Consider the following 23051-nt stretch of genomic DNA (forward strand, 5'->3'; position numbering starts at 1 on the left):
CTACCTTGACCAAAAACTTTACCTGAATTTCGCACTATCATTTTCTATGTTCAGTGGACCATGAAATTGGGGTCAAAACTATAACTTGGCATTAAAATTAGAAAGATCATATCATGGGGAACATGTGTTCTAAGTTTGAAGTTGATTGGACTTCAACTTCATCAAAAACTACCTTGACCAAAAACTTTAACCTGAAGCGAACAGACGCACAGACGGACGAACAGACCAGAAAACATAATGCCCCTCTACTATCGTAGGTCGGGCATACAAAAGTTAAGATTTCCCTAAAACAGCTTTCATTTATATTTTATGTAAACAGTTTACTACATTCTTGAAAAAAATGGTTTACTAATTTCTGTTTTAAGGAATCCATAGATACTGACTCCTTAAGCTACCTTTAAACAATGATTACACAATTAAGTGTTAATAAACCTTGCACTATTACTCAGTCAGTTAGATCATGGAATAACAGGTCTATATTTTTGACATGGTTAATCATTTAGGTTAAAAATAAAGCCAAATTAATCAACTGCTTTTGTATGATATCAACTGATCTTACCATTTTCAAGGCTAAAAACCTATTTTCTAGGCTAATTAAGGTAGCACAATACAAAGAATTTTTTACTTCCAATCACTAACCTTTGAAATGCTGTAACTTTCTTATGAATGCATAGAAAATAATAAAAGAGGTATATATAGATAGATAAAAGATTTATCTTTTAAATGAATGCAATATTTTTATTATGCAATCATTATGTAATCAATTATTATGTAATTAGTGGCAAAATCTGGGTACGTTCACTTGAATGAATTTAGCTCTATCATCTCTTTAACTATACTAAAAATTTTAAAGAAATCTTAATCAACACATTTTGGGCTTCAAAAGGGTGTCTCAGATTGTCTCTATGGTATTCCATTCTCTCACAAATCTCTAATTAGTGTAAACATCCTAACCACATAAAAGAAGATAATGATTAATTAGGTGTAAAATTTGTTCTATACATTCTATCTAAAATCTGAGACACCCTTTTGTAGATAATGGCCATAGGAACAACATATAATACAATCAACCCTCTAGGGATACCTATGCAGAAACTAATTTCATTTGAAAGTGGAAATTTGGTGAAAAATATTTTAGACACAGTTAACATTATAATTGGTTACATAATTAAAGCATAATACTAACATTGCATTTATTTGAAAGAGTAATCTGTTACCTATCCAAAACTACCACTTTTATAAATTTTCAAGCTTTATTAAGAAAGTTACAGCATTTTAAAACTTGGGAGTTGGAGTTATAAAATCTTTGTATTGTGCTACCTTAACTATTCTAAAAGGCAACATAGAAATGCAATTTTAATCTTACTGTATTTTTTGACATAATTATATAAATGTGCACATTCCAAACAATAAGAATGATTATTAAAATAAATATATCAGTTCAATCAAGTTTACCCATTCAGGTCTGTCTGTTTTTTGACAATGTATACATGGTGTATCATTTGGGATTTCTTCAACTAGACATTCTTGTGTATCTGAAAATAAATATCAATATAGAAGTTCATTTGATTAAATCAATTATTCATAAGATATCACTATGAACAAAATAGGTTGCAGAGAATACTTCAAGTGATATCAACCCAGGAACTTTTTTTTTATCTAAGAGTTAACACATGATCTTCAACTATTAAAACACAAGAGAATGATACACTATTGACTTAAAAGCTCTCAATTACATTTAATATCAAATAAATTGACAGCTAATCACCTCAAGACAATACAACATTTCTTTATATAACAAAACCATTGTAAGGGATGTAACTCTTAATGCTTAATAAATGGGGAAAGGTCCGTAGGACACAGATGATGTCCCTGCTCACAATTCATATAAAGTTATAAAGGGACATAACTGAAGAACGGTAAAAGTGACGCTTCCCAAATTTGTTACTTATTTGAGTTTTGTAGTAATAAGTATAATGTATAAATTCTATAACATTTGGTTGAGGCTGGCTTTAGTTAGAGAACAGAAACGAAAAAATCAGCATTTGTTTTCCTTTTGTAAGGGGCATTTCTCTAGAACAGTGAAAGTGAAGCCACCTAAATTCAATCTTCATCTGTATTTTGTGGTAATAAGCATTTTGTATTAGTTTCAAATCATTTGGTTAAGGCAAACTAAGTTACAGAACGGAAAACAAAAATTCAGCAATTTTTCCATTTGTTAAGGGGCATATTTCTAGAATGGTTTAAGTGACACCACCATAATTTAAATTTGATCTGTATTTTGTGGTAATAAGCATTGTGTTAAAGTTTATAAGATGGGTTGAGGCAAACTAAATTAGAGAACGGAAACCAACTTTGGGACATACGGACAGACGTACAGATGGACAAGAGTAAAACTTAATGCACCTTCTGCTCTGGCAGGGGCCATAACAAGAAATGAACTAATCATCATGATCATACTACACATCATCTGAGTCGTCAGAGTCGTGTACAGTAAAATCACTATGTATAATACATTACTAAACTTGTATTGCAGCCTGTCGTCTAGCATTCCTCCCTTTAGGAGCAGGATTAAATTCATCTTCTGAGTCGCCAGAGTAAGGTACAGTAAAATCACTATGTATAATACATTACTAACCTTGTATTGCAGCCTGTCGTCTAGTATTCCTCCCTTTAGGAGCAGGATTAAATTCATCTTCTGAGTCGCCAGAGTCAGGTACAGTAAAATCACTATGTATAATACATTACTAACCTTGTATTGCAGCCTGTCGTCTAGCATTCCTCCTTTTAGGAGCAGGATTAAATTCATCTTCTGAGTCGCCAGAGTCAGTTACAGTAAAATCAGTATGTATAATACATTACTAACCTTGTATTGTAGCCTGTCGTCTAGTATTCCTCCCTTTAGGAGCAGGATTAAATTCATCTTCTGAGTCGCCAGAGTCAGTTACAGTAAAATCAGTATGTATAATACATTACTAACCTTGTATTGCAGCCTGTCGTCTAGCATTCCTCCCTTTAGGAGCAGGATTAAATTCATCTTCTGAGTCGCCAGAGTCAGGTACAGTAAAATCACTATGATCATCCTCCTCCTCATCATCTTCTTCAAAACTAGATGGAGGTGGAGTAATTTCCTTTTTCTTGGCTTTCTTCAATAGTTTTTTAACCCTTGAACTTCTCCTCCGACCTCCTTTATCTTCCTCCTCTTCCTCAGTCTCAGACTCTGATTTCTGTAAGGCTTTAAGAGGAGTTTCATCGTCATCCTCGCTGTCTGCATCAGTTGATTTGACCTTTGACTTTTTAGAGGATGACGACTTTTTAGACTTTGATGAACTTTCTTTTTCCTCTTCATCACTGTCAAATTTCTTTTTCTGAATAAATGAAATTATAATATAAGATTATTTCAACATGCTATTTGTAATGTTTGTTTTGACTTTACAAAAATATAATATGTAAATACATGTGACATGTTTTCAAAACACTGCAAGATGTATTTTATTTAGATTTTTTGTTAAAATACATTTAAATGAATAAACATCCTGTTGTGTGCATTGAATTACCACAAGCTAAGGAGTATGGTACATGAAGTACAAAATGTGGTATTGTTACATATAGTCTTCAGATAAACATGACAAAATGTAGTATTGTTACATACATGTATAGTCTTCAGATAAACATGACAAAATGTAGTATTGTTACATATAGTCTTCAGATAAACATGATGAAATGACTTTTACCAAACACTTGATGACTGCTGCTTGATTCAAGGCTTAAGTTTCACCCTTCATCTATCTTTCATTAGTAAAAATGACTAGAAATGAAATTTAATTATAAAATACGAAGTACAAACAATTTATCATCATTCACCAATTACGCAATATCAATATTTTTTATGATATTTACATAACATAATAAAACTTGGTTATCTATAAATAAGAACACTAACCTTTACTGGTCGAGAACTTTTTCTGGTAGGTGTTGGTTCCGATTTCTTGCCCTTCTTGCCTTTAGGAGTAAGTTTTTTAGGAGTTGCTTTAGGTGTCTGTTTACCAGAAGATTTGGGTGTTCCTTTGATCTGACTGAGGGGTATGTCATCACTATCGTCTGTATCTTCAGTGGAGGACTTCACTTTAGCTGGAGACTTCTTTGTTAATATTTTCTTGGTTTGTTTTGACTTCTTTGATTCGGGTTCCACTGTTGGTGAATCCTCTGTTGAATTGTCCTCAAATAATAAAGGTCTTTTTTTACCTTTAACCTTTGACTTAGATTTACTAGGGGTTTTGTTGTTTTCTTTTTCTAAATCACCATTATCATGTTTATTCATGTTATTTACCTGTAGAGTTTCATCAGTTTTTGACAAAACCTCTGTATTTTCTAAATTGGAATTACTTTCACATTTATTATCTTTCACCTGTGAATCGTGTGATTGAGTTCTTGTAGTATGTGTTCTACTACTTCTTCTCACATTATTATCTGATACATCATTCACTTCTTTGTCTGTTTCAGAATCATTTTTTGGAATATCCTGCTTACCTCCCTTTTTGTCATCACAACCACATTTAATTTCCTCTGTTAATTCTACAGTTTTGTCAGCATTATCACATATAGCACCATAAAATTTTGAGGTAGAAAATTTGTTATCACTTGCTGAATTTTGTGTATCAGTTTTTGAAATTTCAGAAGTTTTGATGGATTTAATATCACAGTTTTCAGAATTATCCTTTTCACTTTCCAACTTTTTACAAACATCTTTAGAATTTTTTATTTTACTTTCGTCGTTATCATTTTCTTTAACAGTGATCAATTCACTTTTATTATTACTTTTTGAATCATTCACAGAATTTGTTTGTTTTTTAAGATCCTTTTCTGTACCTTTATCAATTACAGAAATTTCAGAGGATGGAATGTTTGGTGAAGGGGATTTCTCTTTCGATTCCTTTTGGTCAATACATTTAATTTCTTTCTTTTTCTCTTCAAGTGAAATATCTGCCTTTTCAATATTGTCATCTTTAGCAGTAATTACATTAACAACATCAGCAGCAGTATCTTGGTTTTTTACTTCTAACTTTTCACCAGAACTATTGTCAACTGGTTCCTTTTTAATGATAACTGTATCCTCTGTATCTGTATTATCATGATTATCCTCTTTCTTTTCTTTACCACAAACGCTTATTTCTACTTTAACATCTTTCTTTTCTTCACTATCTATAGTATCTTCTTTGCAATCTTTCTTTTCCTTTTTAGTATTTTTCTTTTCATCACATTTTTCTGATTCTTCTTTGATGTTCTCCTTTTCATCACATTTTTTTATTTCTATTTTAATGTCTTTCTTTTCATCACATTTTACTATTTCTATTTTGATGTCTTTCTTTTCATCACATTTTCTAATTTCGTCTTTAATGTCTTTCTTTTCATTATTTTCTTCAGCTTCTGTCTTCACATCTTTCTTGTCATCATTCTCTTCCTTTTTATTTACAACGCCATCTACTTCATCAAGTTTTTTTAGATCATTTTTTTTCTCTGGATCTTTTTTGACATTTGGCAGAGAATCTTGTGAATCATCAGATGTTGCCAATTTCTTTTCATCCTCAGCCTCTTCACTTTTAACACTGTTGGCTGAAAGCATATGGGTAAAACATTTGTTAATCATATATTTTAAATGTAATTTCTATTATTTTGAAGAACAAAAAAAAAAGATAAAAGTGCAAGATTTTCTTGCCATTTTTTGTTAAACCTTTTCATAATTGCTCTGATTGGCAATCTTACCACATCTTATTTTTGTTTATTTACTGAATGGTTTGTTGCTTCTTGCAATTCTGCTGTGTGAATGCAGTGAATGTGTCCCAGTGCCTGTGGTATCCTGCTGTGTGAATGTGTCCCAGTGCCTGTGGTATCCTGCTGTGTGAATGCAGTGAATGTGTCCCAGTGCCTGTGGTGCAATCCTGCTGTGTGAATGCAGTGAATGTGTCCCAGTGCCTGTGCTGTAAGTCATGTTAGTTTATAGTCAGGGATTTTTGCTTGTGAGAGAGCTGTCTACATATTCAATTGTCATTTCAGGCCTTTATAACTTCTTTATCATTTACTTTATAGTGGAGAGTTGTCTCATTGGAAATCATACAAGATCTTCTTTATTTCATATTCATTGCAAAATATCTCAAAAGTTTCAAAGAAACAAACAAAATGATGATATAAACACAATTTAGATTTAAGCCTTGATACAAATTCAAGCAGTTTAGATCCAATATTTTATTCAAGTCTCACAACACACAACAAACACTTAAAACAGGCCAGGATTATAGTAAATATATCCTGTATATGTATGTACGTATAAGCCATTTACCTCTTAAAAGAATTATGAGATTATATTAATACAAATCTATATTATTTCCATAATCACATAGACTGCAACAATTACTTATTATAGAAAATTATAAGGATAAGTTATGTTAAGCATACTTTTGAATACATTTAATTTTTATAATTTCAATGATTTTTAATGAAATGCTAGTTGTAATTTTAACAAACTTATGGCTGTAGATTGTCAATCTTTAAATTTGGAATTATCTCCCCTTTTTTTCCTTAAAGAAAAGTCGAAGAATGGTTAGAGGACTATATAAATAATGACTAAGTAAATGAATGAATATCAGCACGACATGTCATTACTGTATAAAGGTTAACATCATGGATTCTAGTGAAGTGAGAGCACTGACAATGAGCTGTAGAGATACATTACCAATAAACTATAATATAAATGTCTCTTTTCTCCATTCAAAGGAATATATTGATTTGTTTCTCTTTTCTTTACTGTATATAACTTACATGTACTGCTGTGTATATCTGTTAAATCTTTGGTTATGCCCCCGTTAATTTCTTTCTCTAGTCGAGCTACCAATTCTGCTAAATCATTTCTTGTTCTAAAATAAAATATAAATGTTTTTAACATAGTTTTGGGTTCTATGAATGGTAAACACCAATTTTCACTACCTATTAGACTTTTATTATAAATGTTTAGTAAGATCACCCTGACTAATGTTTCATGGAGCAATATTACAATTAGCTTCATCTAGGAAACATTGTTTCTGTAATATCTTCTAGCATACATGTATTTCAGGTCACAATGTATCCTAATAAATCCAACATAATTTTTATTTTCAACAATAAAAACATGTCTCCTCCTTCATGGCGGTCATAGTTTAAAAAAAAACTCTCCATGAAACTCCTAAAACTAGTAATTTCTACAAACTAGGATTTCATGTAATAAAGCATAGGTTGCCTTGTACATAAATAAGGCTGTTGGTTTTCTCGATTGAAATTTTATACATATTGTCATGATGGCGCCTTTTATAGCTTACTATGCAGCATGTGTTTTGCTCATTATTGAAGGTCATATAGTGACCTATAGCTGCTAACATTTAAGTCATTTGGACTTTGGTGGGTAGTTGTTTCATTGGCAATCATACCATATCTGCTTATTAAATATGTATTTATTTTGATTATCTGAGATTTAATTGTCTCCCTTTTTTAATAAAAGCTGGGTTTTTTTTATGCCTTCAGCCAAGATTATGATACTGATGAAATACTTCATATCATCTGTTTTTACTTCAACTTTGTAATCTACCATATTTGTACATTATTAATTTAATTTGCATGTAAATTGTATGTAATTTTTAACATTCCTCAATGTAATACCTACTTGCAAACAATTTCCCATGTTTCATCATCGTTATCATCTAGATCTTCTCTATATACTCTTAAATTACATTCATTATCCTGAAATAATAATCATAACAAATTACACAAAGGAATTCTAGAGTAGACAAAGTTGACAAAGCACTCATAGTAGTTGATTGTTTTTTCTTTTTAATAGTATCTTTCATGTCTTTGGTACATTTGAAACCTATAACGACATGAAAATGAGGAAAACTAGACAGAACTTCAGATAAAAAGAGTTTATATGCAGTGGAACCTGGTGTTGAACTAGATTGTGTCAAAAATGAGGAAAAATCGAGACATTTGAAAAAAAAACCTGTTTGTTCAATGCCGTTCTTATTCTGATTAATGTTAAACTTGATTGACGGGAAAATTCAAATAAATTTTAAAGTGTACTTGTTGAGGAAAAATAATCATAAATGTACTTATAACATGTACAATTCAAATTAATTGGCATAATTAACAGTGTTAACATACAAGTTTGACAATAGAAGGTATAATTTTGAAATTAAACACCATGATGATCCTTGTGACATCTGATGACTCGAACCTAGGGTGAGTCTAATATTTTTATTTAGATCATGGACTCAATTTTTCAAGGTTTGATCATACTTAAATAGTAAGACCATGCAGAATTGTCTCATTTCTCCTCATTTTTTTAAAATTATACCTAATTACTATATCTATTGGACAAAAAATATCTAATCAAAGAGCTGAATAGCTCTGAGGGGAAAGACGGCCCTTGTTTCTATTTCATTTTTTTTGTGGGGGCGGGGGGGGGGGGGGGGGGGGGGGGGGGAGATCTTTTGATAGTCTTCATATAAAGAATGAAAAAAAAGAACAGCTAGAACATGTGGAAGGTTGACACTATTGGAATCAATTGTTGTTTAATGTAATTTCGTTTCTTTAGTTTAGGATTTTATTTAGACCAATGGAAGAGATCTGCATCTTCTAAATCTAAACATACAATTAAAGTTGATAGTTAATTATCTAAAATCCAACTAGTTGAATTCTGTCATTTAACAACAACTACAATTATTTTTGAAATCTTAATAGTGTACGACTGAACTGCAGGCTAGGGCCATTTTCCACTTTTTGTGACAGTACTCTTAAGATTTTAAATTTTTTTCTTAAGAAAGTTAGGACTGAAAAATCTATTCAGTTTTAAATTTCCATTGATAAAGTTCCCAGTTACATATCTCATCACAGGGATACAGGTACTAATAAAAATAACAATATGATTGATGTAAACTGTGTGAAGCTTGTTTCCAAATCCTACATTTTGAAATATTTGTAAAATTTCATGAATAAAGTGGTTTAAACTCCAAAATGCAACATTTGTAATTTTTTTTGTAACTATTACAATGCTTATGTTGGTACAGAAAATTTAGTTTTAATGGAAGACTACTTATAAATCATTAAATGTCACATTTTAAGTATTTATTTTAGTGGATAATTAGCTCATAAATTGAGGTGCTCCTGAATTGGAGGAAGATTCTCAAAACAGAGATTTACAGAAAAAAATGGAAAAGATCGTTTCTCTCCCCCATCTCATGTAGCCCCTCGGACTTCCTGTTTACTTTGAAAGTTGTTGACCTACAAATTAAAGTTTTGCATGTTGATGTTTGAATCATCTACAGCAAACATCATTATGTTTAAATTTAACAAATACTATTTTTAATAAGTGCACAATCTTTGAGAATGATTTAAATAACCAGTGAAGGATATCCCTGCTTATGCATTGTTATGCGTAGTGTGGCATTCCAACAATGACGTCCCTATAAAATATAATGTAGGTTGGATATATTTAGAATATCTCGTCATACTGATTTTTCCGGATTGTAAAAGAAACGTAAATAGTGTATAGGAGAGCTCAATATACGATAATTTCGAGAGAAACAGAAGGGAAATGTGTAAAAAAGTGTTTAAAGTCAATTTATTCATTTGTGTCTCCCCATCTCATCATTCTCAGTAAGATTTGTTGGGGGTTTTCCACGCTATAAAAACAAAATGAATGATGTGAGGGAATGTAACTCTGGTCAATCCCATTGGGGATTGATGGCTTGAAGCCGTCTTCCCCAAAAACATAGACAATAGTCAAATTTTCAACTAAAGACAATGATCTGAAGTATAAATTGACTTCATTTCTCAACTTGTCAAATGCTAGTAGTCTATTTAAATTTACTGATTCTTGTCCATATCTATCAGCCTGCCATCTAATTTTGTAAGTGGTTCGAGAAATTATTTATTTTATATGTATAACATAAAATCAATATACATACCAGCATATACCAATAGGCCAGACCATCTTTATCTCTGCCAATCGGCTGGAATCTCATATCTTCAGGAGCAAGCTTGTTTACCTTTTCTTTAAATGTGGAATTCTGATCAAACTGTTTCTCCAATAAAGTCTTTAAAAAAAAATAAAGCAAAATTAAATGATTTAGGAGACACAGGCCAATGTCATAAATATGTCTGCCAAATAAAAACGCCTATTTTTGTTGCCATCTAGGCAAGGTCTGTGTGTATGATGATTAAACGGAATGAAGGTCAGGTGGTTACAAGATCTGTTTTTGCTTTTGGGATGAAGGTAATGTAGACTATAATTAAATAATAAATAAAGGTTGTAATGGATTGGAGATCCTTTTGGGATGAAGGTAATGTAGACTATAATTAAATAATAAATAAAGGTTGTAATGGATTGGAGATCCTTTTGGGATGAAGGTAATGTAGACTATAACTAAATAATAAATAAAGGTTGTAATGGATTGGAGATCCTTTTGGGATGAAGGTAATGTAGACTATAATTAAATAATAAATAAAGGTTGTAATGGATTCGAGATCCTTTTGGGATGAAGGTAATGTAGACTATAACTAAATAATAAATAAAGGTTGTAATGGATTGGAGATCCTTTTGGGATGAAGGTAATGTAGACTATAATTAAATAATAAATAAAGGTTGTAATGGATTGGAGATCCTTTTGGGATGAAGGTAATGTAGACTATAATTAAATAATAAATAAAGGTTGTAATGGATTGGAGATCCTTTTGGGATGAAGGTAATGTAGACTATAACTAAATAATAAATAAAGGTTGTAATGGATTCGAGATCCTTTTGGGATGAAGGTAATGTAGACTATAATTAAATAATAAATGAAGGTTGTAATGGATTGGAGATCCTTTTGGGATGAAGGTAATGTAGACTATAACTAAATAATAAATAAAGGTTGTAATGGATTGGAGATCCTTTTGGGATGAAGGTAATGTAGACTATAATTAAATAATAAATAAAGGTTGTAATGGATTGGAGATCCTTTTGGGATGAAGGTAATGTAGACTATAACTAAATAATAAATAAAGGTTGTAATGGATTCGAGATCCTTTTGGGATGAAGGTAATGTAGACTATAATTAAATAATAAATAAAGGTTGTAATGGATTGGAGATCCTTTTGGGATGAAGGTAATGTAGACTATAATTAAATAATAAATAAAGGTTGTAATGGATTCGAGATCCTTTTGGGATGAAGGTAATGTAGACTATAATTAAATAATAAATAAAGGTTGTAATGGATTGGAGATCCTTTTGGGATGAAGGTAATGTAGACTATAATTAAATAATAAATAAAGGTTGTAATGGATTGGAGATCCTTTTGGGATGAAGGTAATGTAGACTATAATTAAATAATAAATAAAGGTTGTAATGGATTGGAGATCCTTTTGGGATGAAGGTAATGTAGACTATAATTAAATAATAAATAAAGGTTGTAATGGATTGGAGATCCTTTTGGGATGAAGGTAATGTAGACTATAATTAAATAATAAATAAAGGTTGTAATGGATTGGAGATCCTTTTGGGATGAAGGTAATGTAGACTATAATTAAATAATAAATAAAGGTTGTAATGGATTGGAGATCCTTTTGGGATGAAGGTAATGTAGACTATAATTAAATAATAAATAAAGGTTGTAATGGATTCGAGATATCTCCATTTTGTATTTTTTACCACTTTTGCCAATATTTACTGTAAATCTGATTGATGAGTCTTTTAGTTTTTTTAATATATACATGTGTATTACAATTTCCACTTTACAACATAACTTCGATATTATAATTGTAACTCTGTTTTATGTGCCAATTTGTTGGATTTGTATTTTTTTCATCACTTTATAGCAGCTTTTTGCCATGATTCAATTCTTGTGTTTTGGTTTTTGTGTTTTTTTCTAATTACCACTTAATATTGACTGACATTGCAAATTGTACATGTATATATACATTATAACTCTATTTTATGTCGTTTTTGTGAAACTAAATCATAAAACTTTTATAAAAGAGAGACGAAAGATACCAGAGGGACAGTCAAACTCATAGATTGAAAATAAACTGACAACGTTATGGCTAAAAATAAAAAGACAAACAGACAAATAATATAGAAAGCTAAAGACTACGCAACATGAACCCCACCAAAAACTGGGGGTGATCTCAGGTGCTCAGGTACAATTGTTTGATGTTGTCTTTGCTATAGATGATAAACAGCATGTCTAAGCATCACTTCTGTGAATTTCATCGCAGGTGAGACAAAACATACAAAAGGTACACATGTATATGTTATTTTCTTACCTTCAAAAGCTTCAGTTTTGTGGTCAGTTTACAATGCTTATATCCAAATTTCTCTATTTCCCATGCATCTACATTGGAGTAGGTGTGACAGAACTGAAATAAAAAAAAGTCATTATGTTTAACTTTTAGAAGAAATGCTTTGGAACAAAATCTTCATTTTTCTTCATTTTAAAGCTTTCTGCATGCATAACAAAGCTTTTTCAACTGAAAATGTTTAGCTAGGCATATCAATGTCACCAAATTTTCATAATTATTTTGTCCAAGAAAAGTAAGATATCATATTAGTTCTAAAATAAGAAAGAAGTGGCACATCTTGTTAATTTTCACAATTAGACAAAAGAAAGTCAAGAATATATATGTTTCTGAAGGCATGGAAGGAGAGTACTTATGTATAAACATCAATGATCAAAATGTAAGTATATTCTTCAAGATCTAGTCTTATAACGTTGAACAATAACATCTTGTTCTCATGTTAAAAGTTACTTTCACAAACACTTGGAATAAGATAATCAATATGGCTCTCACAGTTTACTTTACATTTTGATAAACTTTGATGATTCTCTCATACCTTTTTTCATAAACATGGTAAATACAAATCGGAAATAGTGCCCTAAAAGTTTATCTAAAATACTACATTTACACCTGTAATTTAAAAGACAAACCTTAATGATGTATCTTTCCCATCTGTTAGCAGTCACTGATGTCTTTCCAATTCTCCGTAACAAACGAACATGGAGATCAATAAGTGGCACTGGCACTAGAAAATAAATCAATTAATATAAATAAAGGACTACAAAAAGGTACAGCATGTGCAGCATTTTGGTGAGGTTAAATTCAACAATCATTTATACATCGAATACTTGAACTGGTATTACATGTACATGATGTAGTGAGCACCCATTATATGATAGAAACAGCCATTAATACATATTATATACATATAAACAAGTCTAAATTGAAAACAACATTCAAAACTTTGATTGCATTGGATAAAAACGACAACTTTAATATGTGTGCATGCAAACAAATTTGTTGGTGGAAGGGTCTAAATACAGCACAAACAACATTTTCCAACTTAGTACACCATATACGGATTTTGACAATGAATGTCACTTTAGTGATGTTAGGAATCAAAACATTATTTGGAAGGCCATATAATTTACCTAAATTTAGGATACTCTTGAATTTTGAAGAGTCGAAATACACAATTGTAGGATGTCAGAATGGATCATATAAACCCAAAGCCAAATATAATACGAGCCCAAACGAAAATATAAATAAGTCTAAATTGAAATCAACATTCAAACCTATGATTGCGTTGGATAAAAGCTTAATTTTTAATTAACTTGTGCATGCAAAACAAATTTCTTAGTAAAGGGGTTTAAAACAGCACAAGCAACATTTTCTAACGGATGTTCTAAAATCCTGTTGACTACCATGGTGATTGCCAAATAAATGGATCACCAGATGTAATAAAATGGATCTTAATAATTAATTTAATACCAAACAGAAAACAATAAACTTGAGGAAAAGATAGTATACCACAAACAAAAGGTGCAAACATTGGTACACCAGATAGGGATTTCGACAATAAATGTCTCTTTAGTGATGTTAGGAATTGAAACAGTATAAAAGTTTAAACATATTTATATCTTGAGTAGAAATCAGATAAACATTTTAATAAAGAACCTGTTAATTCTCTTTCAAAGCTCAACTGACTGAAAAACTGTGTTAAAATTAAAATAGCCATTTAAATTAAAATATCATTGTCATTGACATTTTGTTTAGTTTTTTTTGTAATCTATTCTGACATGGGAGGGGGGTTCTGATCCCAGATCCTGCTTACTGTTTTGTCAGATTCACGTATCCCACTTACACTATGTAGGTAAGCAATTCTCTTTTTTTGTACTTTCCCATCATGCCCGTGTCCAACTACTTACTAGGCTCCATTTCCTGTTTTCACGGCACAAAAATTTAATTTCATGTGTCACGCTTACAAAAAATCGGCAATCCCGCGTCACATTTAGACCCCAATGATATCCACATGGGACTCACACTTCTTTTGAACCGAGTTTTACTGTGTATATTGTTACGTTGAGTGTTTGTTTTTTCTACATTCACTCCGATTGCAGATGTTTCTTGCTGCATTGAAGACCCATTTGTAGCCTTCAGCTGTTGTCTGCGCTTTGGTTGGGTTGTTGTCTATTTGGCATATTCTCCATTTTCATTCTCAATTTTATTTCAAGATTTCATAAAATTTCATTTGCATGATTTGGAATACAAATGTTTAGGCATAGCAGCTGAAGGATATATTAATGATAGATGCATATTGAATCTTATATATCCAGCTGTTTAATTGATGATGGGCCTAAACAATTGAATCACTGCACAGGGCTGTCTGCACTCACTAGGTGTAAAATTATTTATTGCCATTAGTTTAGGGACACAATAGAGTTATAAATTCAACAAATAACTGAGTAATAACAATTGCTTATTCAACTGTATATACATGCATAGAAGTATCATCGGGGTACATGAAAATGCATGACTTAAAGGATTAATTTACATTGTTTATACAAATTATGATTTTATGGATTCCTTGATTATTGTTGATCATTGTGCATTTTATCGGTAAAATATATGTATGGATTTCGAACTTGTATGCATACCCTGCTTCGTGTCTTCGAGCCATCGTTCGAGATCAGAGTAGGAGATCTCTTTGAGACCAATCATTTCCCCATAGCGATCCCAAAAATTGCATATAACAGCAAAGTTTGGATCATTGTGACACAAGCTTTCCGCAGCCATCGCCATTTTGGATATGCTAATGACAAAATTCTGTTAAAAACTTGTATTTTGACCTAGAGAAAGCTTCAAAACATTCATTTATTTAAAATGCAGACATAATGATTCTTTTCAAACGTAAAATATAGCAATTGTCATTTATTTTTTAAAAAATATTTCAGATGTTTATTCGAAACAGTGGATAGAGAAAAAATCTTATCTAAAATAATTGACCTTGACCTGTAATAATAACAAAGAACTATCTATAGTTCATTTCTTTGTATCGTCTGTTGCTCTCTGTTATTACCGTCTGATTATAATACAAAAAGTATTAATTTCCATATTCTTCAGTATTTGCCGTAATCATTGAAACTTTAATGTTCATGTTATTTTATTGACAACATATTTGTTATGTTTCGAGGACGAGTTTTTCAAACCGACTGTTGGCATTCCAATGGGAACCAATTGTGCCCCTTTTCTTGCCGACTTGTTTCTTTAATATTATGAGGCTGAATTCATACAGAAACTTTTTAGAAAGAAAGATAAGAAGTAAGCAATATCTTTTAACTTTATTTTCCGCTATATAGATGATGTTCTCTCACTAAATAATTCAAATTTTGGTGACTATGAGGAACGCATCTATCCCATCGAAATAGAGATAAGGAATACAACAGATACAGTTAAGTCGGTCTCATATCTTGACTTACATCTAGAAATTGACAATTAGGGTCGGTTGAAAACAAAACTTTACGACAAAAGTGATGATTTTAGCGGCTTCCAAATTTTGAACTTTCCATTTCTATGTAGCAACATTCCAGCAGCGCCTGCACACGGAGTATATATCTCTACCAATTGTTACGATATTCTTGGGCTTGTTTGTCCTCTTTGTTTGTCCTCTGACGATTTCATTGATAGAGGGTTGCTGCTCACAAGGAAGCTATATATATTAAACCAAAAGTTTCAAATGGTGAAGTCAAAATCATCCCTTCGTAAATTTTACAGACGCCATCACGAGTTGGTTGACCGTTATGGAATAACCGTTTCACAGAAGATATCGGATATGTTTTTATGTCGTAACTACACTGAATCCCCTTCCATTTTCACGAATATGACCTACCGAATTAGACTATTTACCGGTTTTGTAATAAAATGATCAAACGACGGGTGCCACACGTGGAGCAGGATCTGCTTACCCTTCCAGAGCACCTGAGATCATCCCCAGTTTTTGGTGGGGTTCGCGTTGCTTAGTCTTTAGTTTTCTATGTTGTATATTGTGTTGTATTATTTGTCTGTCTGTTTGTCTTTTCTTTTCTAGCCATGGCATTGTCAGTATATATTCGATCTATGAGTTTGACTGTCCTTTTGGTATCTTTCACTCGTCTTTTATTTAAGGAATAAAAGTGTTTGATGCAGACGTTGCATATACTGTGTGATATGTTCTTTTTAAGATAATGAAAAAAAAATGAAGTAATCACTTAATTCATATAAAAATATTGTGTGGCATCATATTGATTAATAGAGCTGCCTTGTTCCTGTAAACGATATTTTATCTACTTTTGAAAATATAAAACCCATACAAAGATACAGTATAAAATTGAGAATGGAAATGGGGAATTTGTCAAAGAGACAACAACCCGACCACAGAACAGACAACAGCAGAAGGTCACAAACAGGTCTTCAATGCAGTGAGAAATTCCCGCACCCGGAGGGGTGTTTCAGCTGGCCCCTAAACAAATATATATACTAGTTCAGTAATAATGAACGCCATACTAAACTCCAAATTGTACACAAGAGACTAAAATTAAAAATAAGACAAGACTAACACAGACCAGAGGCTCCTGACTTGTGAAAGGCGCAAACATGCGGCGGGTTAAACATGTTTATGAGATCTCAACCCTCCCCCTATACCTCGAGCCAATGTAGAAAAGTAAACGCATAACAATACGCACATTAAAATTCAGTTCAAGAGAAGTCCGATTCTGATGTCAGAAGATGTAACCAAAGAAAGATATGTATAATAAAGAAAAACTAAAAAGTTGATACAATTCGTAAGTTTTGGGCTATCATAATTTTCTTCTCATGATTGTCAAGCATTCCTGAGACTGGCGCAGTTATTTTAAATGAGTTCGGATGCTTTGTAAAAGCAATTGTATATTGTTCTTCATATTATCCTTTCTGTGAGTCCGCTGACAATCTCTGCAATTTTACCGAATCTCTATTTGGGATATTATTCTTGTAACTAAGATTTCTTTTTAAATCTTCGTAATTGATTACTGGCTTGGATAGCGATTTTGATTTTTTTTGTCTTAAACGTCGGTAAATGCAATAAAACAAGTGAAACTGCGAGCTACTGCTCACTGATGATACCCCCGCCACAAGTGGATAATATTAAATAGTGTAAAAATATGCAAGTGTTCGGTAAACAGGAAGTTGTCGAGTGATGAATCTGAAAACGCATCACACAGTATAGCTGACTTATATCAAGCCTGAAACCAAATTTCAGAAATCCTGGTAGTGTAGTTCCTGAGAAAAATGTGACGAAAAATATTCATGGGACGGACGGACTGACTGACAGACTGACGGACTGATGGACTGATGGACTGACGGACTGACGGAAGGACAGACAGAGGTAAAACAGTATACCCCCCTTTTTTTCAAAGCGGGGGTATAATTACAAAAATAAGCTCTGGAGAACAAAAACACGATATTTGCAATAGCTCTATTGCAAATATCATGTTTTTGTTCCCCAGAGCTTATTTTTGTAACTGTCATTAACGTCATTAAAACCACAGCGGACATACTCGCTAAAGGTTTTTTAAAGACGGTATTTTATAAAATAGACACATTTCGGGAGATAGAAAGTATTGGACACGTTTGGGCAGGGTAAGAATATTGGGCACATTTGAGCGAAGAAAATAAACGGACATGTTTTGGGGACTTGAAATTAACAACGTTTGGGCGATTTTGAGAACACATTTGTTGGGTGAAATGAACACGTTTCAGCGAGGTGGATACGTTTAGGGGGTATGCATCTTGAGAGTGTTACATACCGATAAATAAAATAATATGTCACAGCTGTTTTTAATATATCCAAACATTGATTTCTAAAAACCTTAGTACTATAATTTTGACTTATTCGTACCAGGATATGAAACGAATTTCTGTTTTATTTCCGGCATATTGTTTATACTGAATTTTATAAAAATTGTAGCTTTTTCATGCACTCTACAGAGCTTATGTTGTATTGTTATATGTATAACCGACTTTAAATAAATCTTTTATGCTTTATGCTTGTCAAAAACAAGAAGATCAAAGAAGCCAGATCATTTAATTTCACATTCAGATATTGGTAATGATCTTTCTATTAACAATCCAAACTTTTCTGATTGGGTTCCATTAATATATTTTCCAGAACTAGAATTAAAAAAAACAAACCAACAGACACGGCTTTATCTTCCTCATTTTAGACTTATACCTCAAATTGGACATAAGCGGTCATCTCAGTACCAGACTATATCAGAGACGAGACGATTTTGATTTTGAAATTATCAATTTCCCCTACCCTAGTAGCAATATACTAACTTCACCTGCATATGGGATATACATTTCCCAACTTATTCGGTATTTAAGAGCTTGCAGCTGCTACTCAGATTTTGTAAAACGTCACCAGGTTCTGAGCAGAAAGTTATTGAACCAGGGGTATGTCAAGAACGTCTTGTCATTTCCTAAAAAAAAAAGTTTATCGGAAGATATTAAGACCCTTTTTTTGTTCCGCATCAACTTCACAAATAATACACCAAGGTCTTGAAGTATAAATTCTAGTTACTGACGTTGTTGGCGGGTGTCATTCGGTTTAACGAGAGAAATGATCGGATCGTGAAAGACATTTAACCGAGAAGACATATGAAAGGTCAATAAATATTCTAATTTAATTAATTACATAGAAAAAATAACGACAAAATAAAACTGTCTGACAATATGGTTCAACATTATGATCAGTATGTGAGAATATCCTGTTTTAAAAGTACATAGTTATTACGAAAAAAACAAAAGGCAGATTGCTTCTCGACATTTCAATGACATAAAATATGTAAACAATAAAATTGAGAATGGAAATGGGAAATGTGCCAAAGAGACAACAACCATAGAAAAAAACAACAGCAGAAGGTCACCAACAGGTCTTCAATGTAGCGAGAAATTCCCGCACCCGGAGGCGTCCTTCAACTGGCCCCTAAACAAATATATACTAGTTCAGTGATAATGAACGCCATACTAATTTCCAAATTGTACACAAGAAACTAAAATTAAAATAATACAAGACTAACAAAGGCCAGAGGCTCCTGACTTGGGACAGGCGCAAAAATGCGGCGGGGTTAAACATGTTTGTGAGATCTCAACCCTCCCCCTATACCTCTAGCCAATGTAGAAACATGATTTTTTTTCACAAATTCGACTAGAAAAACTACTGTTATCCGAATAAGGGCATTCTATTTAAATTAATCAAATAGTTCTCTGAGTTATTTGTATAAACAGAATCTGAAACTTGGTAAATAAAGAACTATTTACACAAAAAAAATGATTTTTCGGATCGTGAAAGATCACGTACCGCATTTTTAAAGATCGTGAAAAGGATCGTAAAAGATCTGATGCTACGAAAACGTTCAAATTATTCTTCAATTATATCATAATTAATATTTGTTATTGGTATTGAGAAAAGCTAGATAGGTCAACATCCTCAATAGGTTTAAGCATTTCAAAGTATTAATATTTTCAGAAAATGAAATGTAAAATAGTTGGTTGATTGTAGAATGAAGCTTTTTATTTTCATACCCATATTTTGTATATTGGATTCTATAAACTACATGTCCGTCAGAAAGGATTCACCTGACCCCGAATTTGCCTCATTTCATTGATGAAGATTTATTGTTGTGGTCAAGTCCGTATCGCGGATTCGTTAAGCTTTAGGATAAGTAAAATCACAAAATTACTGAAATCCGAGGAAAATTCAAAAAGGATAACTGTCTGTTGTTATGATTGTAAGGTGTAGATTTTCGACTTCTGCAAGGTTTTAAATAACATCGAACTCATTATCATGCATCATTCGGCAATGTTTGTTTTATGTTGTTTAGCCTTTTGGATATATACCTGTATGCTATAGCGCCAAGGTAATTCGTGTATGGTGTACATGTCTGTCTGCATGTTTCATATATATGACCATGATGACGTCAATTGTATTTGATATATTGAATGATAGTAAGATGTCTATGTCTGACTGTCGTTCAGGATTCATATACCTTTGGCCTTATGTTCCGAATTAATTGGCCAAGCATAACTTTTACATTTGTCAGTTTCTAAGGCACTGTAAGGATCGGAATACATTTTATTTGGTGTACGGGATATATGTAGAGATCTGCATGGCATGGTTCATCCAACCTTGAACTCTTTTTATGAACCATTGACAATCTTAAAGCGCATCTGACCCTTCTAGGAAAACCCCTGATATTATAGACGTTCAACAAACATATTATCATATGTAAAGAAGACGAGACATTACAGCATTTGCGATCTGGTATTCTATAGTCTGTAGTATATAGTTAAATCAATCCACATCTGCGTTGTGTATAAAGAACTTAAGAAACTCAATCTCAAATTACTCATTGAAAATACTGTTTTGCTGTAATTTTTTGTTTGATGGATATCATTTTGGTTTAAACGTTGCTTGCATATTATTGGCTAAATAGTGTCGGTCTTTCTTAATTGCACTTGACCGATTCTCATAGCTGAATCTTTCACACTTATTTAGACACGTTTTTAGTTGTTGTTTTTTTTAAACTTTCGAGGTAAAGTGTTGAATAAAAAAAACAATAGCTTTAATGTTCATCCTTATCAAAATAGTTACAAGCTTCAACCAGTTGCTGGTTTATCAAATGGTAAAAGAAATACTGATTTCTGATTACTAGTATTAAGTCTGGTCACGCATTATCTTTCACGAAAAAAATAATGCGTTGCCTGATCTTTCACGATCAAGTTTGATGGAAATTCAACAAATTCAAGGTTTTCATATACAAGTTAATGCTTATAAGGGAAGAACATACTTTAATTTTACTGTACTATCAGATACACCAAAGATTAAATTTCAAATATATCATGATAAACTGAAATATGACCATTATAGGCACAAAAAGCGTGTTATTTGTAGTTTATTTCTTAGACATGTATTGCGCCTTTTGTGTTTTTTCATAAAGTAATGCATATTTCCCACAGTTATTTTGAGGAAGATAAACCATTTAGACAGACCTATTGTTTTGTTCGGATTTGTTCCGCGTTTTGAAAATTTAGCGATTTTTTCAAAGATTCTGAACTAGAATTTATATTAAATGTCTTTCACGATCCGTTACCAGAACTTTCGCGATCGTCTCTCAATACTTGACCGCCATTAGATATTCTTTAACGATCACTTCTCTCGTTAAACTGAATGATTATTACTTTTACTGTTTAATCTATTTTTGTTAATATCCATTCAACGTGGCTCGTTACTTATGCATCTCGTCATTGTGTTATTGTGCGATTGTACATATTTGTATTCATGTCTTTGGTTTTTGCTTATGTGCTTTGTCTATATATGCATTTTTGTTTTTGTTTGTTGACATATTTGTTTGTTTTTATAGTGATTAACATTATTATACAAGAAAAACAACAACAAATAATGTATTAAAGTCTCACCTCTTTAAAACATTTGATATAAAAACTATATATATGTAATATTAACCGTGAGATCAATTTATAAAAGAGCCACTCTAAAAAGAGTTACGAGAGACTGTAAAAACACATATTAAAATACATTTATATTACATCTATAACATATATCAATATATCTGAGCATAAAACACCATATTAAAAACAATAGTTTTATTATACAAAAGAAAACAAACGACATTATATTCACCTATTACGAGTATAAAATACACTTTCTCTAAAAAATGTATTTCATGGCAGATTTTGGCTGTAAAATAGCAAACTCTATCATCATGAAACATAAATAAAAACTTTTCCTCGTTACTTAAATTACTAAAAATACTTTCTAGATAGATAGATAGATCTTTATTCTCATTAACTAAATAACATAGTTACAGAGATGATAATATATACAATACAACATATTTTGCATGTGTGAAATATACATAAATAAATGTAGTTTAACCAGGAGGACAGACTTTCACTGATATATAGTTTATAAATCTACACAATTTTTCTAGTAAGACAATATTGACTGTAGTGAATACATTTTTAAATTTAAGAATATTAACATTTGTACAACAATAGTGTGGTAAATATTTATATCGTTCTTTTTTGAAAAAAGGACAAGACATTACATAATGGAATTCATCACCGATGTCAGCAGATTCATAAAGGTGGCATAGCCTCTCGGGTCTTTGAACATTTTGCCACCTCCCTGTCTCCACTGGCAAACGGTGATTGCCACATCTAAATTTACATAGTTTCAGTGCATTTTTTAACGATAAAACTGAAATATAATTTTCAAATTTAAGTTCTGTTTTGAATAATTTATAACATAAACCTTTTGATGATTGATTTACATTTGCAAACCATTCTTGCTTAAACTGATCTTTTAACTTTTGTTCAATACTTAATACAATCCATTTTTTTGAGATACAATCTTGATTTTGCCAAATGTTTGACATACCAAAATTATTAAAAATACTTTTGATAAATAACAACCATTTGTTTTCAATTCCATACTTATTATAATTAATATATATCAACTTCTATAACATTGACGAAATCTTGTTATCAAGTGTGTTATCAAGATAGTTGCACCAAAATTTTATCATCCGTAATTTAACGTATAAAGAAATCGGATATCTTCCCAATTCCCCGTAAACCATAAAATTTGGAGTCGATCTTTTTAACCGTAAAACAT

At 31.7% G+C, this 23051-nt stretch overlaps 1 protein-coding gene across 1 annotated transcript in view; it reads right to left on the reverse strand.

Moving 5' to 3' along the window:
- LOC139517994 (remodeling and spacing factor 1-like) overlaps positions 1–15151 on the reverse strand; it is a 31487-nt gene extending 16336 nt beyond the window's left edge. The window contains exons 1-9 of the mRNA XM_071309586.1: positions 14995–15151; positions 12988–13082; positions 12326–12418; positions 9990–10118; positions 7691–7767; positions 6817–6911; positions 3944–5613; positions 2981–3368; positions 1456–1535 (exon numbers count right to left, since the gene is read on the reverse strand). Coding sequence (XP_071165687.1) covers positions 1456–1535; positions 2981–3368; positions 3944–5613; positions 6817–6911; positions 7691–7767; positions 9990–10118; positions 12326–12418; positions 12988–13082; positions 14995–15139 — 2772 coding nt within the window. The 5' untranslated portion in view covers positions 15140–15151. The remainder of the gene's footprint in view (positions 1–1455; positions 1536–2980; positions 3369–3943; positions 5614–6816; positions 6912–7690; positions 7768–9989; positions 10119–12325; positions 12419–12987; positions 13083–14994) is intronic.
- Positions 15152–23051: the final 7900 nt, after the last annotated feature.

The sequence above is a fragment of the Mytilus edulis genome, chromosome 3 (assembly GCF_963676685.1).
Source record: "Mytilus edulis chromosome 3, xbMytEdul2.2, whole genome shotgun sequence".
Classification (NCBI taxonomy): domain Eukaryota; kingdom Metazoa; phylum Mollusca; class Bivalvia; order Mytilida; family Mytilidae; genus Mytilus; species Mytilus edulis.